General features: G+C 46.7%; 1 protein-coding gene across 2 annotated transcripts in view; it reads left to right on the forward strand.

The window, feature by feature from the left end:
* The first annotated feature begins 3,602 nt into the window (after nucleotides 1-3,602).
* MOCS1 (molybdenum cofactor synthesis 1) overlaps nucleotides 3,603-25,098 on the forward strand; it is a 30,559-nt gene continuing 9,063 nt past the window's right edge. For both annotated transcript variants that reach the window (XM_056137352.1, XM_056137353.1), the window contains exons 1-4: nucleotides 3,603-3,789; nucleotides 11,047-11,170; nucleotides 11,999-12,166; nucleotides 24,672-24,836. In XM_056137352.1, coding sequence (XP_055993327.1) covers nucleotides 3,667-3,789; nucleotides 11,047-11,170; nucleotides 11,999-12,166; nucleotides 24,672-24,836 — 580 coding nt within the window. In that variant the 5' untranslated portion in view covers nucleotides 3,603-3,666. The remainder of the gene's footprint in view (nucleotides 3,790-11,046; nucleotides 11,171-11,998; nucleotides 12,167-24,671; nucleotides 24,837-25,098) is intronic.

Below are 25,098 nucleotides of genomic sequence, written 5' to 3' on the forward strand. Positions count from 1 at the left end.
CTAAAAATCTCCCCTACTTACAAACTATTCTTTTACTGTTTCTATTTTTATATCTTTTCAGAATATTTTATATTCAGTATATAGCCTTTTCGAACTGACAAACTCTATGATATGCTAGCAGAAAAGAAGTAATCACACTTCTTGAAGGGGAAAGCAAGGTTCTAGAATAAGAAAACATATGATAACCATGACTACATTTGTCTACTGATACTTGAATCAATTCAAGTGTAATAAAATTAAAATTTTAGTCCCTTGGTCACACTAGTTAAATTTCATTTGTTTCATAGTTACACAAGCATTTAAAATATTCTCATCATTACTGAAGTCTAGGTTAGACAATATTACTTTAGAATATGGGCTGGACGGATAGCACAGCAAGTAGGGCGTTTGCCTTGCACACGGCCAACCGGGGTGACCCGGGTTTGAATCCTCCGCCCCTCTTGGAGAGCCTGGCGAGCTACTGAGAGTATCTTGCCTGCATGGCAAAGCCTGGCAAGCTACCTGTGTTGTATCCAAGATGCCAAACACAGTAACAACAAGTCTCACAATGGAGATATTACTGGGCCTGCTCAAGCAAATCGATGATGAACAATGAACTGGGAGGACAGTGCTACAGTGCTACAGTACTCTAGAATGTGTAACATAGGAGATGTTGTTGCAGTCATCTTCAAAAATATAGGCCTCCTCTAGGACAGATCAAACTCTCTATTTGGGAAGAAAAAGTACAATGTCATTGCTATGATGTTATGGACAGAGGTTAGCAACAGCTGTTGTTATTTAACAAGACAAGACAAGGTTTTGCATTAAAACTCTAATGAAAAAAAAAAGGAGCTATGCACAATTCCAGGAGGTAAAACTAGGATGGGCAACAGTATCACAAAAGAGTGATTTCTAGATTAGCTGTCACCAACTTCCGTAGGCTAGGGGTCTCATTGAACATGCGAAAAAAATTCCTTTTCTCTCCAGAAAGCTATACATATGAACTGCATCATAATTCAGTTTTGAAAGTCTATAGATCCCTCACAATCAATGCATGGGCTCTTCAGAGTCCCACCCTTGATTTTGAGCTCCTAAGCGCAGTTTTATTTAAAAAAATTTTTTTGGACCATACCCAGCTATGTTCAGGTGTTCTTCGGGGACTTTTAAGTACTAAGAAGTGAACACAGGATAGCCAGATGCAAGTCAAGCACCCTGCCCACACTACTATCTCTCCAGCTCCATAGAAGTTATTTCCCCAAGTACTAGATGTAGCAGAGTGTGCTGACCCAGATGACACTTACTTACCATATATTAAAATAAAGAGGTACATTTCTGCCAAATACAAGTAAGAATTGTAATAGGCCATGCAGCATTTAAGTGGAACAGTTAAACAGAAAATCTAAGTGCTTCTAGCACTAGAAGTGTTCAAGTAGCTTCATAATCATGTAGAGAAAATTTTAGTCTGCTAAGTTACACTGAGCAAGCTATATTGGGCATTTACTTTCCCAGGAGTTGAAGGGCCTATTAAAATTGACGGAGGGGTGGCAGAGAGAGTTGAGTCGTAGAGCACTTGTGTAGCACATGTGAGTCTTCTTTTGACTCTGGTCTAGTTCTTTGCCCCCAAACACTATTGAATATAGGCCTGGGGCCTGATAACTGCTTCTCAGAAACAGATTGTGTTCTGCTAAGGGTGGGGTGTGGTCCTAGACCCCCAAAACCTGCCAACGGTGGCCTGTATAAGACGAAGTAACACAGTGTCCAAGCACAAAATGAGCTTGGAGTGACAGGATTGGGATCTAAAAAGGTTTCATATAACTGGGGGCGTTTTAGACGGGCTCAAAAAGTGTATGAGAACACAAGCCTATCTTTAGGGAATCATTTGACGCCTCACTTCACTTTGGAATGTATTTACTCTTTACTCTGAGTGACCTGTTTTCTGGCCAAGTGGAAGATAGTTATACCCTCGATTTAACTTCTTTTTCTGGAAATATCCAAGTGGTGTTCAGAAGGTGCTAAGGACCTATCAGCAGTTTTTCAGCTCACCAGAGTAGTGTTTAAGCAAGGGCCTGATGATACTGTGCTGTTTGGGTCCTGTGGTACTACAAATTACCTGGGCCACTCTGGAGGTAATGAGCTTCCTCCAGGCTGCTGCACCTGGTGATGCTTGGGGACCATGTGGTACCAGGAATTGAACCCAAAACCTAACTACTGTATTATCTCTTGATCCACCTATGTTACTATCTATTCTCTCTCTCTCCATATGCTTCTTCTATTCCACTCCTATCTCTACTATTCAAAGGATCCATAATGAAACATTCACCTAGATTGCCCAGATGGTCCTACATGAAATGATGTGTCTTTATCAGAGAGAGACAGAGGGAGATTTGAGAGAGAAGTAAGATAGCTCATGAGATGGAAACAGAGTCATAGGAGATGATGCAGTGCAGCCTTTGAAAATGGAAAAAGGGACAAGGAACCAAGGAAGACAGTATTAAATACTGGAAGAGGCAAGAGAAACACATTCTCCTGAGAACGTTTAAAGGTACAGACCCTGTCTGCATCTTTTGTTTCCCTCCCCCCATAATTTTTTTCCACTTTGGGGGGTCTTACTCAGCAGTTCTCAGGGCTTACTACTTATGCTCTGTTCAGGGATCACTCATAGTGACTTGGGGCACCATATGGGGTGCCAGGGATCGAACCCCGATCAGCTATGTACAAGGCAAATACCCTACTCTCCTATTGCTCTGGTCCCACCACCATCAACTGTGTGACTGTGGGAAAATTACACAACCTCTTTAAGTCTCAGTTTTCTCAATTGCAACATTGATGTTATCACAGGATTGCTGTTAAGATTTAAGTGATTCTCAGCAGGGTGCATGGTCTGTTGGGAACATTCCAAAAATAATATATACTCATTCTATAAGTTTTTCCCATATATTCCTATTTTAAATGGATAGGTCAAGATTCTTATGGTTTGGAGCACGATTGAAAAAGTGTAGGCCGAAAAAATCAAAAAGGGATCTAATCAGCCTCTAAATCAGGGCCCTAGACTAAGGTAAAGGGAATCAGGTGAGGAATAAACGTGTAGGGACATATGTTATTTCTATATAAAACGCTAATATTTTTGTTCATCACTAAGTTTTTTTGCAACATTAAAAAAAAAGTTGCACAAGGACAGGAGAATTAGTTCAAAGGTTTGGAAAACGTTCTGCACGCGGGAGTTTGGTTTGAATTCCCAGGATGACTTGGTCTCCCTCGCACCGCGGGGAGTGATCCCTGAGCAGAGAGGCCAAAAAAGCAAACAATAGATAAATAAATAAAAGTGCAAGAACATGTTTATCTAGATACCTTGTTTTGTGCCTCATCCACCTGGCTCCAGGCCTACTCTGTCTATAGAGCCAATCACACCATGACCCAAGTTCAGGACCAAAGAGAAAAAGGAAAGGCCTGGAGAAAAAGACGTGGGTTCTCTGAGAATAAATTCGTGCTCTACAAGCCCACTACCGCTGGCCCGGCCCAGGAAACGGAGCCGAGGAGTGGACTACAAGTCCCAGAAGGCCACGCGGCGCGGCGCCCTCGCCGATTGGCCGCGCCGGCCCCGCCCGCCCCGCCCCGGCCGGTGACCCTGGCGGCGAGTCCCGGGCCGGTGCCGCTTAGGAGCGGGCCGGGCGCAGTGGAACCGGCCGGATGGCTGCGCGGCCGGTGTCCCGGATGCTCGGGCGGGCGCTGCGCCCCAGCACGCGAGGCTGCAGCTCGGGGGCGCCGGTGACGCAGCCCCGGCGCGGGGAGCCTGCCCGGGCTGGCCCCGAGGTGAGCGGCGCCCGCGGGGAGGCGCGGGGCCAGCGCGGGGCCGGGCGTCCTGGGCCGGGGGGCAGCGCGGGGACGGTGCGGGCGGGCGCGCGATGGGCGGGGCGGCCCGGAGCGGGGGTCAGAGCGGTGGGCAGGGGGCAGCGCGAGGGGCAGGCAGGGAGGCGGGCGGCGCGGGGGGCAGCGCGGCGGGCCGGGCGTCCCGGGGCAGGGGGCAGCGAGGTGGGCAGCGTGGCGGGCAGGGCGTCCCGGGGCAGGGGTCAGAGCGGTGGCAGGGGGCAGCGCGAGGGGCAGGCAGGGAGGCGGGCGGCGCGGGGGGCAGCGCGGCGGGCCGGGCGTCCCGGGGCAGGGGGCAGCGAGGTGGGCAGCGTGGCGGGCAGGGCGTCCCGGGGCAGGGGTCAGAGCGGTGGCAGGGGGCAGCGCGAGGGGCAGGCAGGGAGGCGGGCGGCGCGGGGGGCAGCGCGGCGGGCCGGGCGTCCCGGGGCAGGGGGCAGCGAGGTGGGCAGCGTGGCGGGCAGGGCGTCCCGGGGCAGGGGTCAGAGCGGTGGCAGGGGGCAGCGCGAGGGGCAGGCAGGGAGGCGGGCGGCGCGGGGGGCAGCGCGGCGGGCCGGGCGTCCCGGGGCAGGGGGCAGCGAGGTGGGCAGCGTGGCGGGCAGGGCGTCCCGGGGCAGGGGTCAGAGCGGTGGCAGGGGGCAGCGCGAGGGGCAGGCAGGGAGGCGGGCGGCGCGGGGGGCAGCGCGGCGGGCCGGGCGTCCCGGGGCAGGGGGCAGCGAGGTGGGCAGCGTGGCGGGCAGGGCGTCCCGGGGCAGGGGGTGGCGCGGGGAGCAGCGTGGTGGGCAGGGCGTTCGGGGCGCCCCCCACTTCGAGATTCACCCCCACCTCCTCTGGGCAGCCGGCGCGGCCGAGGACAGAGCGGAGTGTCCACTCCCGCCCCGCCGCACCTTCTTCCTTCTCGCCCCGCGGAGACATTGTCTGGCTGTGAGCAGGTGCTTGTGTGATGCCCAGCCGTGGGGGGTGACAGGGGCTAAAAATGTCATCTTGGTGCCACCAAGAGTTGTCACTTCTGCAGTTGCAGGGCCTGGTCCCAGCGGCCGTCCTGGACTGAGTCTAGCCTGCCCTGGGCATGCCTCTGCCTCTTCAGAGTTGACAGCACCCACCCCGCCAGACTAATCTTTGACATAACAAGTTCAGGTTTGTGATTCCTTGGGCCCTAGGCCCAGAGAACATCTGGGGAGAAGCATCTCCTACGGAGTAAAGGCTTTCTGAAACTGGTTTTTTCCACCTCCCCGGATCAGGCTTCAGGTCTGGACCCTGACCCCACCCACTCTCCGATATTGCTTAATCAGGGGGCGGGAGAAGATTTTAGCCCAACCAGCTCCCTCTGCACCTGACCCCTCTGCAGCCCTCTGATAAGCTGCTCTTACAACCAGGAGGTGAAGTTTTCCGTTTCCTTGGACTCTGAGCTACACTGAGGGGAATGGTAAAGCCAAGATTAAAGAGATCAAAAGGTTCAGAAAAGGAAATGATCCTGCCTTCGGCCCCCTCCCCCACCCCTTTACTTCCGGAGAGGACCTGGTCAAAGAATTTCACTCTCCCTTTCATTTAGCCCACCCAGAGAACAGGGGAAGGTAGGTGTTTCCAGACACACAGCTCTGTGATGTGGGGAACAAGAGCTCTAGGGTCTGTGCTCAAGCTTCTTTGAGCTGACCTTTTTTTCCCTAGGTGAAAAGGGAGATTCGGTGCAGAAAGCCCAGAGTTGCATCCCAGTGCTCCCTCTCATAGTGTGTGTGATCTTCCTCCCCCACCCCCACCCCCCAGGCTCTGCTTCTGACTACTCAGTTTTTGCATTGCAAAATGCAAATACTAGTGTCCACTTCATTAGGATGTCTTTAGGGATTAAAAAATATTGTCTTCTAATGCATAAACTTACACTAAAGACTGGCCTGTGAAGGTGACTGCTGTATATTTTTATTATATTTATCATCCTTTCTATCATCAGCTTAGGATGTATTTCTGGTCTCCCTACTTAGAGCATAGGTTGGGCTTTCCATCCTGGAAATTTTTCACCAGGGGAATGGTCATTTCTAAAGTGCTGTGTAGTCCTCTGCCTTTGTGGAAAAGTCAACACATAAAAAACCCGCAACGCCACTCTCCCTTCCCACAGTGTGGTTATACCGGCCTCTGTGCTGAAAGCCCCAAGTTTTTGATTAAATAACTGATTTTTAAATTTGCTTAAAGCATTCAGTCTGTCCATGGAGTGAGAGGAACACGTGGTGGGAGCCCTGTCTTACTCCTTTTCCTGGAAAGATCTTTGCCCCCCCACCCCTCCTAGTGGTCTGGTTTGGCGTGAAGTGTTACAGGAGACCAAGGGGAAGCTATGGGTATTTGTAAGGGGTAGGTGGGAAAGGGGACGTGAACAAGAGTGCTGACTGAGAGCACAGAGAAAGGAGGATCCATCTAAGTACAGGTTGAGTAGCTTCTACAGAGAAAGGGGAGATGGGGTTCCAGGAGAATGGGGAGCAGGGTATGGACCTGGGTTACCTGCCAGCCTTATTAGGGTGGCCTGGATAGTCTCCTATGTGGGGCATACTCCAGTTGGCAGCACGGCACCTTTTCCTCCTCTCAAGCTACATGCAGGGCACCAGGGAAGTAGCCTGAGGGTTGGCTCCACACCTTGGGGCAAGGATAAGGTGACTAGAGACAAAGGCCCCCTGCTGTTAGGGGGGCAGAGAGCCCACTTTTGGGGTGATACCGTCCAGCAGTATCCAGTGACCTGGGTACACAGGGATGATTCTGGTACAGTCTCTGACTGGTGGTCGACAGACACAGACTATAAGCTGATGGCACCGTAGACAATTTTATTCAAGGTGAACAGTGATTAAAAAGGGGCAAACAGAGTGTAATACATGTGGGGTGAGAGCAGGTGGTGAGACGCAAAAGGTTAGATTAATGGTTACCTGGAGAAGATTGGTATAAGCTGAAACAAAATTCTTGTCTAAATTCCATTGATGTCAGCATTTCATTCCAAGTTCCACTATTACCAGTTAGTTAGTTGTCTAGTTCCATCGGTGTCAACATCCCACATTCCAAACCTGGCCATTCGTGATTGCCAATCATTAATCTATACTAATCTCCAGGAAATGTTACCCCCCACCCCACCCCACCCCACCCCGGCGCCATTCTGTCATCACTGTCCAGGTCCTGGGAGCATTCCCACAGTTCGACTCGTCCAGTTGGTTTCGGAGCTTTGCCAGCAGGAACTCCAGCAGCAGGGAGGTAGCGTTCTAGGAGCTCTGGTGTGCAGGAGGAACATCAAAGGAGATTCTTTGGGAAATGGTTAGCTAGCATCTTTCTGGAGGCTGGTTGGGGGGCCACATCCGGCAGTGCTTAGGGAGCCCCTTCTGGCTAGATGCTTGGGGGTTGTTCCCAGTGATACTCAGAGGGAAGTTACTGTACTAGTTTTAAGAGTTGGAGGAAAGCACGTCCTCCAGTCTTTTGAGCTGTCTCCCTAGCCAGTGGTGGGCTGGCAGGGGAGTGGGAGGAGCATACCTATCTTAACTCTCCATTTGGCCAGCTTCCCAGGATGTTTCCATGAGCTGTGTCTTTGTTGGAGCTGTAGGTGTGGGGAACTTATGGGTCAGTGATGGTGGGAGAGCAGGCCTGGGACCAGGCCCTTATTAAATAAAATGATCTTTTAGGCCCCTCCTGTTTTGCATCATCCCAAACAGCAGTTAAGCCAGGGCCATTGAAAATTGCATGTGGCATGTATTCCTTTTTCTCTCAAATGACCCTGCTTGTCAGCCTCGATTCTAGGATTTTTCAGGGGGCTGCCCTCTGTCAGTCAAATCCAGAGTTGCCTACTCACCCTTTAGAGAGCACTTTGGGGATAGGGCTTCCCTTAATTCGCTCTCTTGTGCCACCCACTCCACCCCTGACCCCCATTTGTACTGGAGAGGGAGACTGAGCTAACTAGTAAGCTGTGGTTGATTGCCTAAGGCCCAGTTCCTAGGAGTCATCATCCTGGAAGATTCTAGACCCTGCTTCTCCTGCAGGGTAGCATGACAGTGATGTGAATTGGAAACCCCAATTATGGGCCGTCTGCAAGCAAGCAGGACTTTGTGAAACTGGGGGAACTGACTACCATGGGAAAATGAGAGTGTGCAGATACACCTAGTAGTCTCTGCAAGTGCTTGCTTGTTTGATGAATGAATATAGGCAGGTTTGAGTGACACTGAGAAAACGGCAGTCACCTTTTTGAAATCCTACCTGGGATAGGCTGAGTGAGGCAGGATTTGTGTCCACACATGCTGTGTTTGGAATGAAGAAACTTTAGATGGTTGGCTTGGCAGCTGCTCAGTAACAAACAGCTTATAATTCAGGTTTACTTGTCCCCAAAGTCTGTGCTCAGAGCCTCACAGCTACCCTGGGATTAAAGTAGCACCTTTCCCATATATCACTGGCCAAACTGAAGAGCCAAAAGCTGGATAGTAAAAACAAAGCCCAGGACCAGAGTACAGGGATGAGGCACATGCCCATTTAACCCCAGCACTGCCGGGAGCAATCCCAGTACAGAGCTGGGGAGAAGCCCTCAAGCACCACAGAGTGTGACTCTAAAATTCCTGAGACTAAGTAAAGCAAAATCAGGTAGGAGTAGTGCACCAGAGCGCCACTGGTGTGACCCAGAAACAGAAAACAAAGCCCAATAAACATAGACCGGACTTCATTCACCCAAGGACTCTGGTGTCAGTGTCTTTGGGCCACTGTTCACCTGGAAACTCTTTGGGTGGCTCTGGGACAGAGTTGGAGACTATCGATGTTGGCTAACCCCTTTAAGCAGAGGTGATCCAGGCTGGGAAAGTGATGACTTCCCCGGAGGGCCTCGACTTTGCACACACAGCCTCCCTAGGGCAGGGACAAGCCTGTTCATTGACACATGGGTTGCAGAGTTGGGCGAAAAGACTTCCCTTATGGGGAATCAGAGCCTTTCTGGTTTATGACCTTCCTGGGCTCTGCCTTGGACTCTGTCATGCCTCAGGCTCCCGGGAGACTCCTTTCACTGCTGCAACATGCTGCGTTCCAGTGGGATTAAGGGAAAGGGATTAAAAACCAGAAGAGTGAAAGTAGGGCATGTAGTGCAAGAAGAGACAAGCGCAGGAAAGAAGCTTGTTAATAGCCAAGGGATACTTTTGCATGTGCCCGGAGGGGAAGATGTGTGGGTGATGAGTGAGTACATGAGTGATGAGAGTCAGCCAGTGAGTGGTTTCCCCAGATCTCACAAGGTAAATCTGATTGTCTGACCCACTTCACCCACCCATACGCGGTGCCCCGTTCCTCCTGTGATTGCTCCACAACACCTGTTCATGCTCGGTCTACGTTGGGCTCCGTTTCTGCTGAGTCATGTTCCTTGAATCAGGTTTGGTTTCCTCACCAAGGCACCTCCCACAATTAGAGGAATGGAGGACTTCTTGGCCAGGGAGAAGGTCTGGTCTGTGGTGACTAGTTACTGAATGACAAATAACTGCTGGTGGAGGGGTCTGGCTGTTACAAATGTGGGTTCCTGGGTTCCCAGGTATGTCATATCTTGGACGCTAAGGCTCTTGGGACTCGACTCTGGAGAATTTCTTCCAGGACCCACCAAGGCAACTGGTAGAAGGACAGTGGCAAGAGTAGGGTGAGGAAAGTACTTTGATGGTTATAGATGATCCCATGAGTGACTCTATTTACTTATCACAAAGAACAGAGCTTCTGGGAGGACACAGGAAGCTGGTTTGATTGGATTGAGTGCCATTGATTGGAGTGAGTTTTACAGACCCAAGAAAATCGTGAAAGCACTGCTGCACACTTTCTTTTTGCTTCTGAGTCACACCGAGGCTTTTTGACCCTAGCTGCACTTTAAAATCACCTGGGAAGATAAGTACACAGCACCAATGGGCCAGGCTATAGGTCCAAGGTCTGGAGCACAAGCACCGCTTTCAGGAGGCCCAGGTTTGATCCCTGCACTCATGGTCTTCCAGTACCGCTGAGAATAGTACCTACCATCCCAGCACAAGCTCTGAGCCCCACAGAGGCATCCCTCTGCCCACTCTGCCACCCCCCCCACAGAACCCCAAAACCAAACACACTAACATCCAGAGAGCCAGATCCAAATGGTCTCTAATGAATTTTGTCTCCAAGCCTCCTCGTTCCAACTCTCTGCCAGGGTGGGTAGGTGTGGGAAATAGAGGTTCTTTGGAAACTTGAATATGCAGAAGTGGCTCCCCTGGAACAAGGAGCTCAACCTGTTCTCAACAATGGCCTCAGGCTGTGCTCTCTAGGAGGAATGAGAATAGACTAGATCAGACTTGGAAAAGTATGAGGTTGGCTCTTTCTTTCTCTCCCCGCATTAAGTCTGCGCTTTTCAGGGAGGCTTCTCACATTTGGGCCTCGGATTGGGTCCATAGCCCTCCCATTGGCAGAGATGAGTGGCTGAACAGCTGAAGTCATCTCTTAATTTGATGGTCCTTTGTTCCCCCTTCCTGGGAGTTGGCCTTGTTCCTTCCGGAAGTTGTCCTGATTGTGCTGCTCTTATCAGAAGGCCTCTTGCATGAGAGGATGCCTTAGACCCAGCTTGCAGCTGCTCTTGGGGGCTTGGGCTGTGGGTAGGCTCCCAGGGAGGCCTTATAACTGAAAATCAAATTAAGTGTTGGCTTGTGTAAGCCTACACCCTCAGTCCCACCCATCCCCATGCTTAGCTAATTACTGAGTTTATTCTGTGTCCCCTTGGAAAAGGAAGAGATGGGAGGCTGGGTTGGGAGTTGACTCTTCATGTCCCAGCAGCCACCAGCAATAGCTGTGGCCACTGTCCCTGTTAGTTACGGACCTCTTCCCTGCTCCTTTTAGGATATGTTGGCCAGTGGGCATAGTTGCCAGGTACAGAGTGGCACCATCTCTCCTGATGACCCTGGCTGGAGATGTTCATTTCTGGGGGAATGCCTCTTGAGAGGATGGGAGGGGCCTGAGGCAGTTCCCTGTCCTTCTCTCTCGCTGGCTTCTCACTTATCTGCTCATCTATACTTGCGGGGGTCTTGCCCCTTGGTCTAATTTCAGGGAACCTTGGGATCAGACTCCACATGTCCTACTTTACACTCCTCTTTCCCAGTCTGTGAGAGGGAGAACACTGGCACCCCAAGTATTCTGGAGCCCACAGACAAAGGTTAGAAGCGCTTCTCTTGTGGAGAGGCCAGGAGCTGAGTACCCATGTCCTCCTGTCTTGCGTTGCAGGAGCTGTCCAGGAGGCAGTTCCTAAGGGAGCATGCAGGCCCCTTCTCCGACTTCCTCACCGACAGCTTTGGGCGGCAGCACAGTTACCTGCGGATCTCCCTCACCGAGAAATGCAACCTGCGATGTGAGTCACCTGCCTGAGCCCTCTGGGCTCCTTGCCCTCGGCTGAGTGAACTGGCTTCTGAAATCTCCCCACACCCAGGAACCCTTCATAGTCTTCCCAGTTCCTCTGTGTAATGTCTCCACCTACCATCTGTGTTTGCCAGGTGGAGTTCAGGGCAAGATACCAAGGTTAAGGTTGAGTTTTATGGTGCTAGAAGTTGGGTTCTACTTGGGATTAGATTTGAGATCAGAGTTGCTATTGCTATGATTAAGGTTGGACCTGAACCAGCCACTTTCTTTAGTGCTCTTTCTCCCTCCGGATTCCTTCGCTTCCCAGTGTACAGGACAGGACTGGGATGGGTGCATGGGGTACTGGATACTATACACATGTGAGCTCCACTGCAGTACCGGTAGCCACTGCTGCCAGCTGGAAGGAACTACACCTATGTGTCTGTCTTGTCCTAGGCCAGGCTAAAGCAGAGTGCCTCTCACTTCTGAAATACATGAGGTGGGACGTCTAGTGCTGGAGGCTCATTCACATTTGCCCTTCCTTCCTTCCTTCCTTCCTTCCTTCCTTCCTTCTTCCCTCCCTCCCTCCCTCCCTCCCTCCCTCCCTCCCTCCACTCCCTACCTTCATACCACCAGCCCCTCACTGAGACAGTTAGTAAGGCCAGAGTGGGAGGGAGTATCAACATTTCATAGGTTCTGGCCTAGAACACCCCCCCCCCTTAAGTGGGGGAGGTTTCTCCTCTCTCATGTTTCTGGGCTTCTAGAAAGACTCTTGGTGGGGCATCTGGGTGCTGGGTGTCTGGGCTACCTGCTGTTCTCGTTTCCTTTACCACTCAATCAGGTCAATACTGCATGCCTGAGGAGGGTGTTCCTCTGACCCCAAAGTCTGAGCTGCTGACCACTGAGGAGATCCTGACCCTGGCTCGGCTCTTTGTGAGAGAAGGTGTAGACAAGATCCGGCTCACGGGTGGAGAGCCACTCATCAGGCCAGACGTGGTGGACATTGTGGGTGAGTTGCACTGGAGTTGCACCTGCCTCCAGCTGGACCATTTGTTGCCCTCTCTGTCGCCATTGTGTCCTTATGGCTTCAGGCTGTCCATCAGCCTCCTCACTGATTCCGTTGTGAGAGGAAATGACACTCGCTTATCCAAGCTCACGCAGCTGCAAGGTGTCCAAGTCCAGCGGTGTGCCATCCCAGGGAGAGCAAAGTTTCCACGAAGGCCTGCAGGCTCATGGACTCTTGCTCTTGCTGAGCTGAGCACCGCACCAGTCTCTCTGCCTCACTTCCTCTTCATACCTACAGGGCCTTGGCACGTGCTATTTCCTTTGCTGAAAGCTCAGGGCTCAAGGCTTGGGACCCTCCACACCCATCTAGCCCCCTTACCCCCCTTCATGAATGCCCCATCCCATAGCCAAGGCCTCTCTTCCCCTCCCTGGTTAGCTCTCTCCTGCCCCTTCTCATTGCTTGACCTTAGCTGGACAAGCTGGCCCAGGGATCTGCCACCCTGTTCCAGATGGTTCCTCAAAGCAGAAAGGCAGGGAGTTCCCAAGAAGGGGCTGAACCTGATGAATCCAGTTGGCAGCTCAGCACAGAACCCCAACTCATTCAGGCACTGCCCCACCTTAAGTCCCTGTGCTCCTTGCCAGTGCCTGTCAGAGAGCGGAGTGGAGGGAAACTGCTGTTCAGAGGCCCCGGGATGACTGAGCAGAGCCATGAAGCGGAAGTGTGCGAGGAAGAGGAGCCAGGAGGCCATCAGCCCTGCTCCCACTCCTTGGCTCTGTGAACTTGGTCACATTTCCCCACTCTGGACCTCGGTTTCCTTGTCTGTCCTCTGGTCACCTCAAATACCTTTTCTGCTCTGGTGGTCTGTGGCTGGTCGTCCTGGCAACTAGTGGGCAGTGCGGGCTTGCTCAGACAAGGCCCGGGATCAGTGACCTAAGGGTTACCTCCTGCTTCCCAGGGTGGAGGAAAAACCACACCTTGAATAATGTGGGGCGTGCTTATAGACCCCTTACCTGTCTTGGGGACAAGCTCCAGCCTTTTTCAGAGGTGCTTATTTCTACAGAGCAAAACCTGACAGGCAGCACAGGGAGCTGTGGTGCAGGGGAGAAACCCTTCAGTGGAGCTGGGATGTTCACAAACTCCTGTCTCTACTTTCTGAGATAAGAATTGGAGGGATACCCCATCAGGGGTTGGGGTAGAGAGTGATCAGGTGGCAGGATTTTTGTGTTTGTTTTATAAATTTAGTTAGTAACAACAGTGTTTAAGTTCATAGTGTTGATGTTCAATGTTACTGCAACCCCCACCATCATAATACCCATAAGCCTCCACTGCTGTCCCTGTGCCACCTCTGTTTGTTGATTGACAGTTATAGTTTTGGTGCATACAGTTACCTCATTTTACCACCATTGACATGCCTTGGACTCTCCGGGGTTACTTCTGGTCTAACTCATTATTCCCTCATCTCTCCTATCTGCTTATCTCAGTGTTCATGATTTATGATAGTTGATATTGCCTTGATTGTTTCTCTCTACCACAGATGAGTAAAATCAGCTGATATTTGTCCTTCTGTTCCTGGATTATTTTGCTCAGTATGATGCCTTCCAATTCCATTCCAAATTACTGTGAACTACATCACACTGTCACACTGTCCTACCATTGTTCATCGATTTTGCTCGAGCGGGCCCAGTAATGTCTGCGAACTACATGATTTTGTTTTTTTCCTTGTGACTGCTTTGTACTTCATTTTGTATATATGCCACACTGGTGGAGGTAGGGAATGGATTCAGAAGAGATTTTATACAAAAGAAGAGTGAAAGAGAAAAAGAGCTGGAAGACCCATAGTATGACAGGGGGTTCTCTTAAGCAGGATTCCAGAGAAAAATTGGTTCCTTTCTCTGTTTTTAGCTTCTTGTTGTTGTTGTTGTTGTTGGGCCACATCTAGCTGTCCTCAGGGATCACTCCTGGTGATGCTTACTGGACCATGTGTGGTTCCAGGATCAAACCCAGGTTGGCTGCATTCCTTCTCTGTCCTTCTTTTTAAACATTGGGGTCAAGGGTGACCCAGGCATCCCCCATTGACTACAGTATATTTCTTCAACCAGTATTCTAATTACCACATGTAAGTGTGATCATCCTGTGTTTGTCTTGGCAAGGCAAGCACCTTACCTATTCATTTGTTGTTGGACACTTAGGTTGATTCCGTGTTTTAGCTATTATACTGAGTGCAGTAATGAATAAGCTGTGAATGTGTCCTTTTGGAAGTGTTTTTGTCTTCGGGATCGATGCCCAAAAGTGGAATTGCCAGGTCATATGGCACTTCAATTCTGAGTTTATCTCTCTGGCCCTACTTAATTTTTTTTCTAACTAGGGGAATGGGTGAGCACCTCATTGGGTACAACATATGCAGTATGGATAAGACAGGGCAGTGAAGAGCAGGACTTTGTTATGATGAGATGGTTATTGGGCTTATTCCATCTTCACATACTGGTCTAATCTCCGCTGCCTCAGTTTGCCTGTTTAAGCACAGCTATATTTTCAAATTAAAAATAATGTTTTTAATCTAATTAAGGAACTACTACTAATGTAGTTTAACTAAGTTAAACTATAAACTATAGTTTAAGTTAACTATAAATTACTTACAAAGTTGTTTATAGTTAAGTTTTAGGCACGTAGTATTTCAACATCAATCCCACCACTGTTGTCAACTTGCCTCCACCAGTGCCCCTATATTCATTCCATCCCCACCCCCAATTCCTTTCCCATCCCTTGCCGGTGAACTTGACAGGTGCATTTCAGAGTTCCAGTGGTTATAATTAGATCTCATGTTTTCAGTTGTTGAGCCTGTGTTTTGGATATATGGCCATATCGCTCACCCATATCGCTGGTACAACTGAAGCCCTGATGCCTGTTCACCCATTACTTCTATTTTCTTTTCCTCCACTCCTAGATTTCTTTCCTTCTCTGTCCTTCTCTCTAAACATTGGGGTCAAGGGTGACCCAGGCATCCCCCGTTGACTACAGTATATTTCTTCAACCAGTATTCTAATTACCACATGTAAGTGTGATCATCCTGTGTTTGTCTTTCTTCTTTGGCTTACACTCAACACGGTATCTTCCAGTTCCAACCAGGTTGCGGCAAATTGCAAGATTTTATCATTCCTTGCAAGCTAGCTGTGGCGAATTCGATATGCCAAAAACAGTAACCATAACGGGTCTCATTCCCCAGACCCTGAAAGAGCCTCCAATATGGCAGCGTTGGGAAAGACAAGTAAGGACAGACTGCTAAAATCTCAGGGTTGGGACGAATGGAGACGTTACTGGTGCCCGCTCGAGTAAGTCAATGAACAACGGGATTACAGTGATATGGTGATTGTTCCTTGCAGCCGCATAGTATTCCATTGTGTTTATATGCCACAATTCCTCTTCATAATCCATTCGTTGTGTTTATATATCACATCTTCATAATCCATTCATCTCATGGAACACCTAGGTTGAGTCCATATCTTAGCTATTGTACTGAGTGCAGCAATGAATATGGTGTGCATGTGTCCTTTTGGGAGTGTCTTTATGTCCTGGAGGTAAATGCCCCAAAGTGAAATTGCTGGGTCATATGGCAGCTCAATTCTAAGTTTACTAAGAACTCTGTACTGTTTCTCACAGGGTTTATACCAGACAACACTCCCACCAGCAGTGCACCAGAGCTGTTTTTAAATCCATTCATCCGTTCTTGGACATATGGGTGATTTGCTTATGCATTGTCCTAAACGCTGCAATGAGCATTGGTATACTTTTATCTTTCAAATTCATGTCTTTCTAATTCTTTTTGTCTGGGGGTTTAAAAGTGGGATTACTGGGTCAGATGGAAACTCCTCATATCTTTTGGAGAAACTTCTATCTTGTTTTCCATCGGAGATGGACCAGATGAAATTCATGAGAGCAGGGTTTGCTGAATGTCTGTTCTTTCTGGGTCCCTGCTGAAGTTGTCAGCTGGGGGCTGCAGAACTGGTGGATCCCCAGAGGGAGGTTGGGGGTCCAGCAGTTCTCCACGTGCCTGCTCTTCAGCCTGTCTTTTCAACCACAGCCAGCTGCTTGATGCTCCAGTACTTCTCCTACCTGCCTGGGGTGAACAAGTTCTCAGCCCTTTCATTATTTCAAGGACCATGAATATGATTTCATCTAAGCTCTTCCTCAGCATATTAGTTAATGCAGTGTTGTCCTAGAGAACTTTACCAGAGAATGTGGAAGATCGGTACTGGTGTTGCTACAACATAGCCTGAAGCATCTGGGGTATGGAGAGTGAGTGAGGGACTGAATTCGTACCTTTATCACATCCTAATTAATTAAAATAGTCTCCTGTGACTACCATGTTGGACAGTGAAAGTTCGAGATTTTTTGAAGCAGAACAGAGAATAGACCACTAAGCACAGAGGCACTTGCTGTTGTTGGACAAGTCTCCAGAGTGTTTGTTCTGGGTCTCACTTCAAGAATGCCTTCCTCTCCTCCTCTCTTTCTTTTTTCCCTACTTAGGGAAAATATGAATGTCACAGCCTAGAGACTGTGAGGAGGCTGATGAAATAAAAGCCAGTGAGAGGCTTTAAAGGGTGAAGTGTTCTCTCAGTTTTTTAATTTTCTTTTAGATGGCTCTAGTTATATAGACTCAGATGAAATCATATTCATGGTTCATAAAATACTGTTGGTTCATGCATGTCCTATTTTATGCATACTAATATTTATGTTTTAATCATTTTATAAATTTCTAAAGAAACTCAATGCCCTACCAGTACATTTTGTGAAGTATAAGAACCCCTGCAAGAATTCAAACTCGCTTTGTGAGCTTCCTTACCTTTGTCAGTCACATACCACTTATCACAAAGATGTTTTCTGAGAAATTCGTCATGAGATGATTTTGTCATTGTGCAAATGTTTCAGAGAGAATTTACACAAACCTAAGTGGTGTAACCTACTATGCACCTAAACTATGTGATACAACCTAGTAACTTTTCATAACCAAGGACCAGCCAGTACATAGACAGGTAGGTAATCACCACATGACAGTGGCCTACTGGGACCACTGTCCAGTATGGATCCAAGTTGCTGTTGACTGAATTATCTATATCAATACCCGCTGTGCCTCTCCTCTCTGCAGGAAACATTCCCAAGTTTCATTTTTCTTATTTTTATGTTTTTACAAAGAAGGTACTATTTTTGAATTTGATCCATACCATGGAGTGCATAGCCTTTCACAGCTTAGTCTTTTTTTTTTTTTCCCTTTATTTTATTTTATTTTTTTTAAAGTTGTAGATTTACAATTTTTTGTGCTTTGGTTTCAATTATACAATGATCAGATACCCATCCCTCCACCAGTGCCCATTTTCCACCACCATGGATAATATCCCTCCCACCCCCATCCCCCCATCCCCCCTGTCTCTGTGGCAGGGCAATCCCCTGTGTTCTCTCTCTCCTTTTGGGTGTTGTGGTCTGCAAAAGAGGCATTGAGTGGCAAACATGTTCAGTCCATAGTCTACTTTCGACATGCATCTCCCCTCCTGGGAGGATCCTCCAAACATCCTTTATTTGGTGCTCCCTTCTCTATCTGAACAGCCCTTTCCTCTAGGATACCCGGCTGGCCTCTAAGTTATGGAGTAATCCTCCTGGTGCTGATCTCAGCTATTCTTGGGTATTAATCTCATACTTTGTTACTTTATATCCCCCAGATGAATGCAATCTTTCTATGTCTATCCCTCTCTTTCTGACTCATTTCGCTTAGCATGATACTTTCCATATTGTACCATTTGTATGTAAATTTCATGACTTCATCTTTTCTAAGAGCTACATAGTACTCCATTGTGTAGATGTACCAAAGTTTCTTTAACCAGTCATCTGTTCTTGGGCATTCAGGTTTCTTCCAGTTTCTGGCTATTGTAAAGAGTGCTGCAATGAACAAACAAGTGCAGATGTCACTTCGACTATACATTTTTGCCTCTCTGGGATATATTCCCAGGAGTGGTATTGCTGGGTCAAATGGGAGCTCAATTTCTAATTTTTTGAGAATCGTCCATACTGTTTTCCAGAAGGGCTGAACCAGTGGACATTCCCACCAACAGTGAAGGAGTGTCCCTTTCTCGCCACATCCACGCCAGCATCGGTTGCTTTTGTTCTTTTGAATGTGGGCCAGTCTCTGAGGTGTGAGATGGTATCTCATTGTGGTTTTGATCTGCATCTCCCTGATGATTAATGATGTAGAGCATTTTCTCATGTGCTTTTTTGCCATTTGGATTTCTTCTTTGAGAAAGTTTCTGTTCATTTCATTGCCCCATTTTTGGATGGGGTTGGATGTTTTCTTCTTGTGGAGTTTAACCAGTATTTTGTATATCCTGGATATCAACCCCTTGTCAGATGTGTATTCGGTGAATATCTTTTCCCATTCTGTTGACTGTCTTTGTATTTTGGTCACTGTTTCTTTGGAGGTGCAGAAGCTTCTTAGTTTAAGATAGTCCCATTTATCTATCTCTGTTTTCACTTGCTCGGCCAGTGGCGTGGCATCTTTGAAGATACCATTAGCTTCAATGTCATGGAGGGTTTTGCCAACTTTATCTTCAATGTACCTTATGGTTTCTGGTCTGATGTTGAGGTCTTTAATCCATTTTGATCTTACTTTTGTACATGGTGTTAGGCAGAGTTCTGAGCCTATTTTTTTGCATGTAGCCGTCCAGTGATGCCAACACAATTTATTAAAGAGGCTTTCCTTACTCCACTTCACATTACTTGCACCTTTATCAAAGATTAGATGAGCATATGATTGAGGAGAGATGTCAGACAGCTTAGTCTTTTGACAAAGGAAATTTATATGCATTATCCTGAGTTGCTATTCATTCCTTTATTCCATCGACTGCTCAATTTTGAATATACCATTCTTTCTCCTATGAGTGAGCATTTGGGTTTCTAGTTCTTTCTTATTGGGAACAGTGCTTATTTTTATTCTTACTTTTGTATCCAGGAGTACCTCAAAATCCCAGTTTCTCTAGGAGTGGAATTGCTGGATGATAGAACATGTGGCTGGTCAACTTCAGAAAAGCTTGACATTTGTCTTATAAAGTAATTCTACCCATTTAGACTCTTGCTAGTACTGCATAGAAATGCTTTGGAATCATAGCTCTCCAGTACTCACTCTTAGCATTCTGGATGTTTGCCAGTTTGAAGGGTTGTAAATTTTTTTTTTTATTGTGGTCTTCATTTGTATTCTGTTTAAGAATGAGGTCAGGTGCTTATTAGCTACATATCTTTTCTTTTTCAGATCGTTTTTTGTTCTTTTTTAAAATTTGGTTATTTGTTTTTTCATATCAGCTTGGTGAAAAGATCTTTGTATGTATTGCAAATGTCTTTTCCCAGTTTGAAAAAAAAAAAAAACAAGCCTCACTATGTGTAACAATTCTTTTGATAAATAGCAGTTCTTAAATTAGTTCTGTCTTTTATAGTTAGTGTTTGTATATCTTGTTAATGAAACACCTCACCCACTTTCAGCTACCTATGATTCCATTAAAAAAGTGTAAGTTTGCTTCTTTGCATTTAAGCCTTTAGTTCTGTGAATGCTTTTGAGAATCCAATTTCATTTCTCTGTAAGTGAATAATCACTTTTTCCTAGTTTCTTTTATTGAATTGTCCCCACTTCCCTCTTAGATGCACCGCATGTACACTGATCTGGCTTGGTTTTTAGTCTGCTCTGTTGATTGTCTGTCTGTTTCATTGCCAATAGTATACAACTTTAGTTACTATAGCTTCATAATAGTTCCATTATCTGGTCGAGCAATATTTTTTCAGTCTTCAAGAGGACTTTAATTATACTAAGGTTTGTCCATGTTAGTTTTAAATGAACTTTTCCTCTCCTTCTGAAATTCCTGTGATTCAAAGATTATTTCTTTACAAGCCCAGCAAGCTACCGAGAGTATCTTGCCTGTACAGCAAAGCCTGGCAAGCTACTCATGACATATTAGATATGCCAAAAACAGTAACAACATATCTCACAATTTTTTGTGACACATTACTGGTGCCTGCTCGAGCAAATTGATGAACAACGGGAGGACAGTGCGGTAGTGATATTATCTATCAAGAATTTTACATTCTCTTTCATTTGTTTGCTTTTCTTTTTTATTTCATTATTGGTGATGGCTAATATTTTTTCTTAATATCACTGATATGGTCCTTTGCATGTTGAATTCTGTTGCTGTCACTTGCTATTTTTTAACTTCTTCAATTTCATTTCTATGGATTCTTTGATACCCAGAATCAGTTCACTTTTAAGTTGGTTGAACTTTTCTTCTAATCATTTCTTTAATCCCACTGCTATTGAAAGGAGTATTGATTTGAGTTCCTTCGTTGATGACCCTTGAGAGTTTATTTGAGCTCAGTGATTTGCCAGGACTTCTGTCCCTGTGTGCCAGGGTGAAATCCTTTCTTTCACCATTGTTCCTAGAGATTTGTTTGTGCAATGCTTTGAATTTGAGATGCCAGATATCTGAGGTCAATGTTATTTTTCAATGAACAGTACCATTTAAAATCTATTAGTCTAGGGGCTTGAGCAAAAGCATAGTGGGTAGGGCATTTGCCTTGCACACTGCCGACCTGGGTTCAATTCCCAGCATTCCACATGGTCCCCTGAGCACCGCCAGGTGTAATTCCTGAGTGCAGAACCAGGAGTAACCCTTGAGCATTGCTGGGTGTGACCCCCCCCAAAAAAAAAATCTATTAGTCTAACAATGCCTGTGCCCTTAGGATGCTACTTCACTGGTCATACATCTTAGTGTCTAATATATATATATATATATATATATATTTATAAGCGGGTTAAAATAGACATAGTTAAGGAAATACATAAGGCCCAAGAACCTTTGGAATTGGTGGGGCTGAACAGATGATGTCTGTGTGGTTTGGGGTTTGAGAAGGGTTTAGAAGGGGCTTCCTCACTCCAGGGGCCCCAGGAAGGCATCGCAGAAAGCACAGATGTTGTGGGGCAGGATGGGGGCTGTCACCTGTGACACAACTAAATGATGAAAGAGGCCAGAGTCAGTTTTCTGGGCCCTTGTAGGGGCATGCCCTGGTTTAGAGAGCGGTTTGGGGAGGGGCTTTCTCGGTCTGGGGGACCCAACAAAGGGTCAGGACAGTGAAGAAGTCCTTTTCACATTTAGTACTAAGTATTTGTTAATTCTTTTGGTTGGTAGCCTCCCAAGTGTGCTCAGGAGGCCGTGTGCTACTGGAAGGAACTGGATGGAATGTGTGACTTCCCAGCCTCTATTTATTTTATTCAGAGTTGTTCTTTAGGCTATTTTATACTTAGATGTGGTGTTTTTAACATGCAGTATAGAGATGTTTTAATTTTTAAATTCTAGTTTAATTGTGTTGGTCTGAGACTCTTATCTGCGTGATACTTACTTAAAATGTACTGAGTCTTATTCTTTATGCCCTAGTATAACTGATAGTTGTTATAAATATTCTATGTGTGCTTTAGGAGGATATTTATTCTTTAATTATTTGATAGAGAAGTCTAGTTATTCAGTTGATCCGACTGGTTCATTTTATTGCTCAGACCTCCAGTTGTTATTCTAGGGTATGACAGAAGATCTTTGTTGGCCTTCTGTTTGCTTGGCCTGCCAATAATAAATAAGTTAGGTAGATTTGCTTTTTTTGCTCAGAGGTCTTATTGCTTTTTATTTTATGTATGGTTGGAGTGATTTTATTAGTTTCATATATATTTGGAATTGCTATGTCTTCTTTGTATATTAAATCTTTTATCATTATCTTGTGGGCCTTTTCTATAATGATACTTTTGATCTTAAGAGTATGTATTTAATTTTACTGAAACAAGGTCAGCTGGCTTTTAGCTTTAGTAATACTCTTATAGTTACCTTTTACTATAAACTTTTATTCCTTAGATATATCTCTTATAATAACACATAGCTATTCCTTTTGTTTTGTAAGATTTTATAATCTCTGACTTACTTTTTCAATTGAGTCACAGTGAGATGCACAGTTTTTAAGTTGTTTGTGATTGGGTTTCAGTCATACAATGTTTCAACACCCATCCCTCTTCCAGTGAACCTTTCCCATCACCAGTGTCCCCAGTTTCCCTCCTGCCACTCACCCTCCCCCCATTGAGTTTTATCTAGTTACCTTTTTTGTAATTACTGGAATACTTGGTCTTATTTCACAATCTTTTAATAACACTTTTGTTTGTTTGTTTGTTTTGTCTTCTTTTATGCTCTCATTTGTTTTTGACCACACCCAGCTGTGCTCAGGCCTTATTACAGGCTCTGTTCTCAGGGATCACTCTTAGCAAGGCTCAGGGGACCGTATGTGGATCTTCGGCCAAATCTGAATCAACTATGTGCAAAGCAAGCATCTTAGCGGATCTACTTCTCTCTGCCCTCCCTCTCCTTGACTTTTAAATAATTATGTCTCCTCTTCTCCCTAGTAATATAAGAATTTTAGCATACTCATAGTGCCCCCCCTTAAAAAAAAGTGATAGCAGGGTGAACCACATCTGGTGGTGCTCAAGGGTTCCTCCTGAATCTTTGCTCAGGAAGTTGTCAGGGGATCATGTGTGGTACCAGGATGTGAGCTGGGGTCAAAGTGTCAGACTCGTGCAAGGGAAGCATCTTACTCCTCTTTGATCCTCTCTTTGTGCCCTTGATATTGCTGAACTTTCCTTATTTTAAAAAAAATCCTTAGGCACCTGCCAGCGCTCAGGGCTTGCTCCTGTCTGTGCATTCAGGGATCACTCCTTGTGGGCTTGGGGTACCACATGGGGTTCTGGCAGGAGTAATTCCCAAGCAGGGCAACGTATGACCCAAAACAAACCAAAATAATAATAGCAATCATCATCATCATCATCATCATCATCATCATCATCATCATCATCATGATACTAAGCTCCACACAGAACTTCTCTCCATAGAGGTTGTACCACTTTCCCTTTTCCACAAGCTGGTGGTCCTATAAACACGCTGCCTAAATAAGTATTTGCCATATCATCTGCTGCTGTCAGCTTCACATAGGGACTTGGCACCTGGTTTTTGCCCTTACGCAGGGCAGAACTGATTCTTCTCTGAATGTCATACATTCAAGTAGTGTGGAATGAATTTTTCCCGAGACAAGTGAAAGTAAAGCTCAACTCTCACTCCTGCTGATCACAGATGCCCACCGTGGGCACACACTCTTTTCTCTAGATTTAACTGGACGAAAATTTGAGCATGTGTTTTCCCAGCCATTTTCCTTCCATCCAGGTGACGGACAAAGTTTCTCACCTGCTCCTTGGCTCTTCACACATCTTTTGTGATTTTTCCATCTGCTTATATTTTTTCCCATCAGTTTTTTCTCTGAGTGTTAGTCAATTCTTTATCTTGTTTTTAGATTGCTAGAGTTCTGTTCGCAATGATATTAACTCTAAGTTTCAGATCTCCGTTTATCTCTGTGACCTCTATGATTTCCTTCTCCTCTTTCATTCTTCCATTCCTGCAATGCCGGTCTTTCTCGGGCAGCCTCCCTGATATATCAGTGAATTCGGGGATCCTCTGCCCTAGAATTTGGTTGGCCTACATGTTTCTGATTCTGTTTGTTCTTCCCATGATTCTGGAGAAGTAGTGTGAGGTCCAACTGGCTTCCAGGGCTCCTTTGTCTATTGAGTGTCAGCAGCTCCTCAGGGCTCATTCCAACCCCAACCCTCTCATGAGCTCCCTTTGGTGTCTCTTGCAGTACTCTAGTCTATGTGAAGAGACTTCTGCTGCCTTCCCCTGTGCACAGTTTGTCCAGCTCTTCATAAACTCCACCCCCGCCCCCAGACCTCATTGACAGGCCCAGTCCTGAATTCTCCCTCCTGTTTCCCCTCTGTAGGAGAGCTCAACTGAAAGCACATCCACCACCTTCAGTTTTGTCCAGAACCTTTTCTTATGTACTCTTTGGGCTATGATTCAACTGTTCCTATGTGATTTTAATCCTATTTGTCCTTTTTTTATGGGTTATTGAAAGTTTGTTTTGTTGCTTCCCAATGCCCATATGAGTTCTTTAATGCTTGTTATTTCTTGGGACATCTAGTGTGTAATCCCAATACCATCTTTGTCTCCATTCAAGAGAATCAGGTCTTGTGAGTAGGCTCTTATGAGTCAAGTAATGTAGATTTGAAATGTGGTTGCTCTCTCACTAGCTCAGTGACTTTTAAGTACTTTTTTTCTTAACCTGAAACTCCCTGTTTCTGGTTTAAATGAGAAAAATCATTGTGGCCAGGTCTTGGTAGACTTGGGCAGAGCCTCAAGCAGAGCCTCTGGGTTGGAGCAGGCTGTGAATTTTCATGCTGACTAAGTGCATCGTTGTTTTTATTCTTGCACTTCTTACTGAACTGTGCAGTTCATGAGGTCTAGAGAGGGTCCCATTTCCATCTGTTTCAGTTGAACTCAGAGTTTCTTCCGCCCCTTTCCCCCTGCCCACTCATGGTCATTCTGATTCCCCCCTGTTCTCTCGGCAGCTCAGCTGCACCAGCTGGAAGGGCTGCACACCATCGGCGTCACCACCAATGGCATCAACCTGGCCCGGCTGCTGCCTCAGCTCCAGAAAGCAGGTCTCACTGCCATCAACATCAGCCTGGACACATTGGTGCCAGCCAAGTTTGAGTTTATTGTCCGCAGGAAAGGTGACTAGAGGCCACACACAGCGGGGTACAGGGGAGGGTGGAGTGTGTGTGTGTCCCAGAGCTAAGGCATGTTTATGCGGCAGGTGCTAGGACACAACCCGGATCTCTCCCTTCCATGCTGGGGTGTGGGAATCCTTCCCTTGGGCTCAGGGAGCCCTTCCCTTTATCCCTGGCCTCATCCTAGCCAGAGGCCCCTCCTGTATGAGGGCATACAGGGCATCTCGGTTTGGGCATCAGATTAATGGTGACTAGTTGGCCTCCA

Source organism: Sorex fumeus, unplaced genomic scaffold (genome assembly GCF_029834395.1).
Source record: "Sorex fumeus unplaced genomic scaffold, SorFum_2.1 ptg000123l, whole genome shotgun sequence".
In the NCBI taxonomy this organism is placed as follows: domain Eukaryota; kingdom Metazoa; phylum Chordata; class Mammalia; order Eulipotyphla; family Soricidae; genus Sorex; species Sorex fumeus.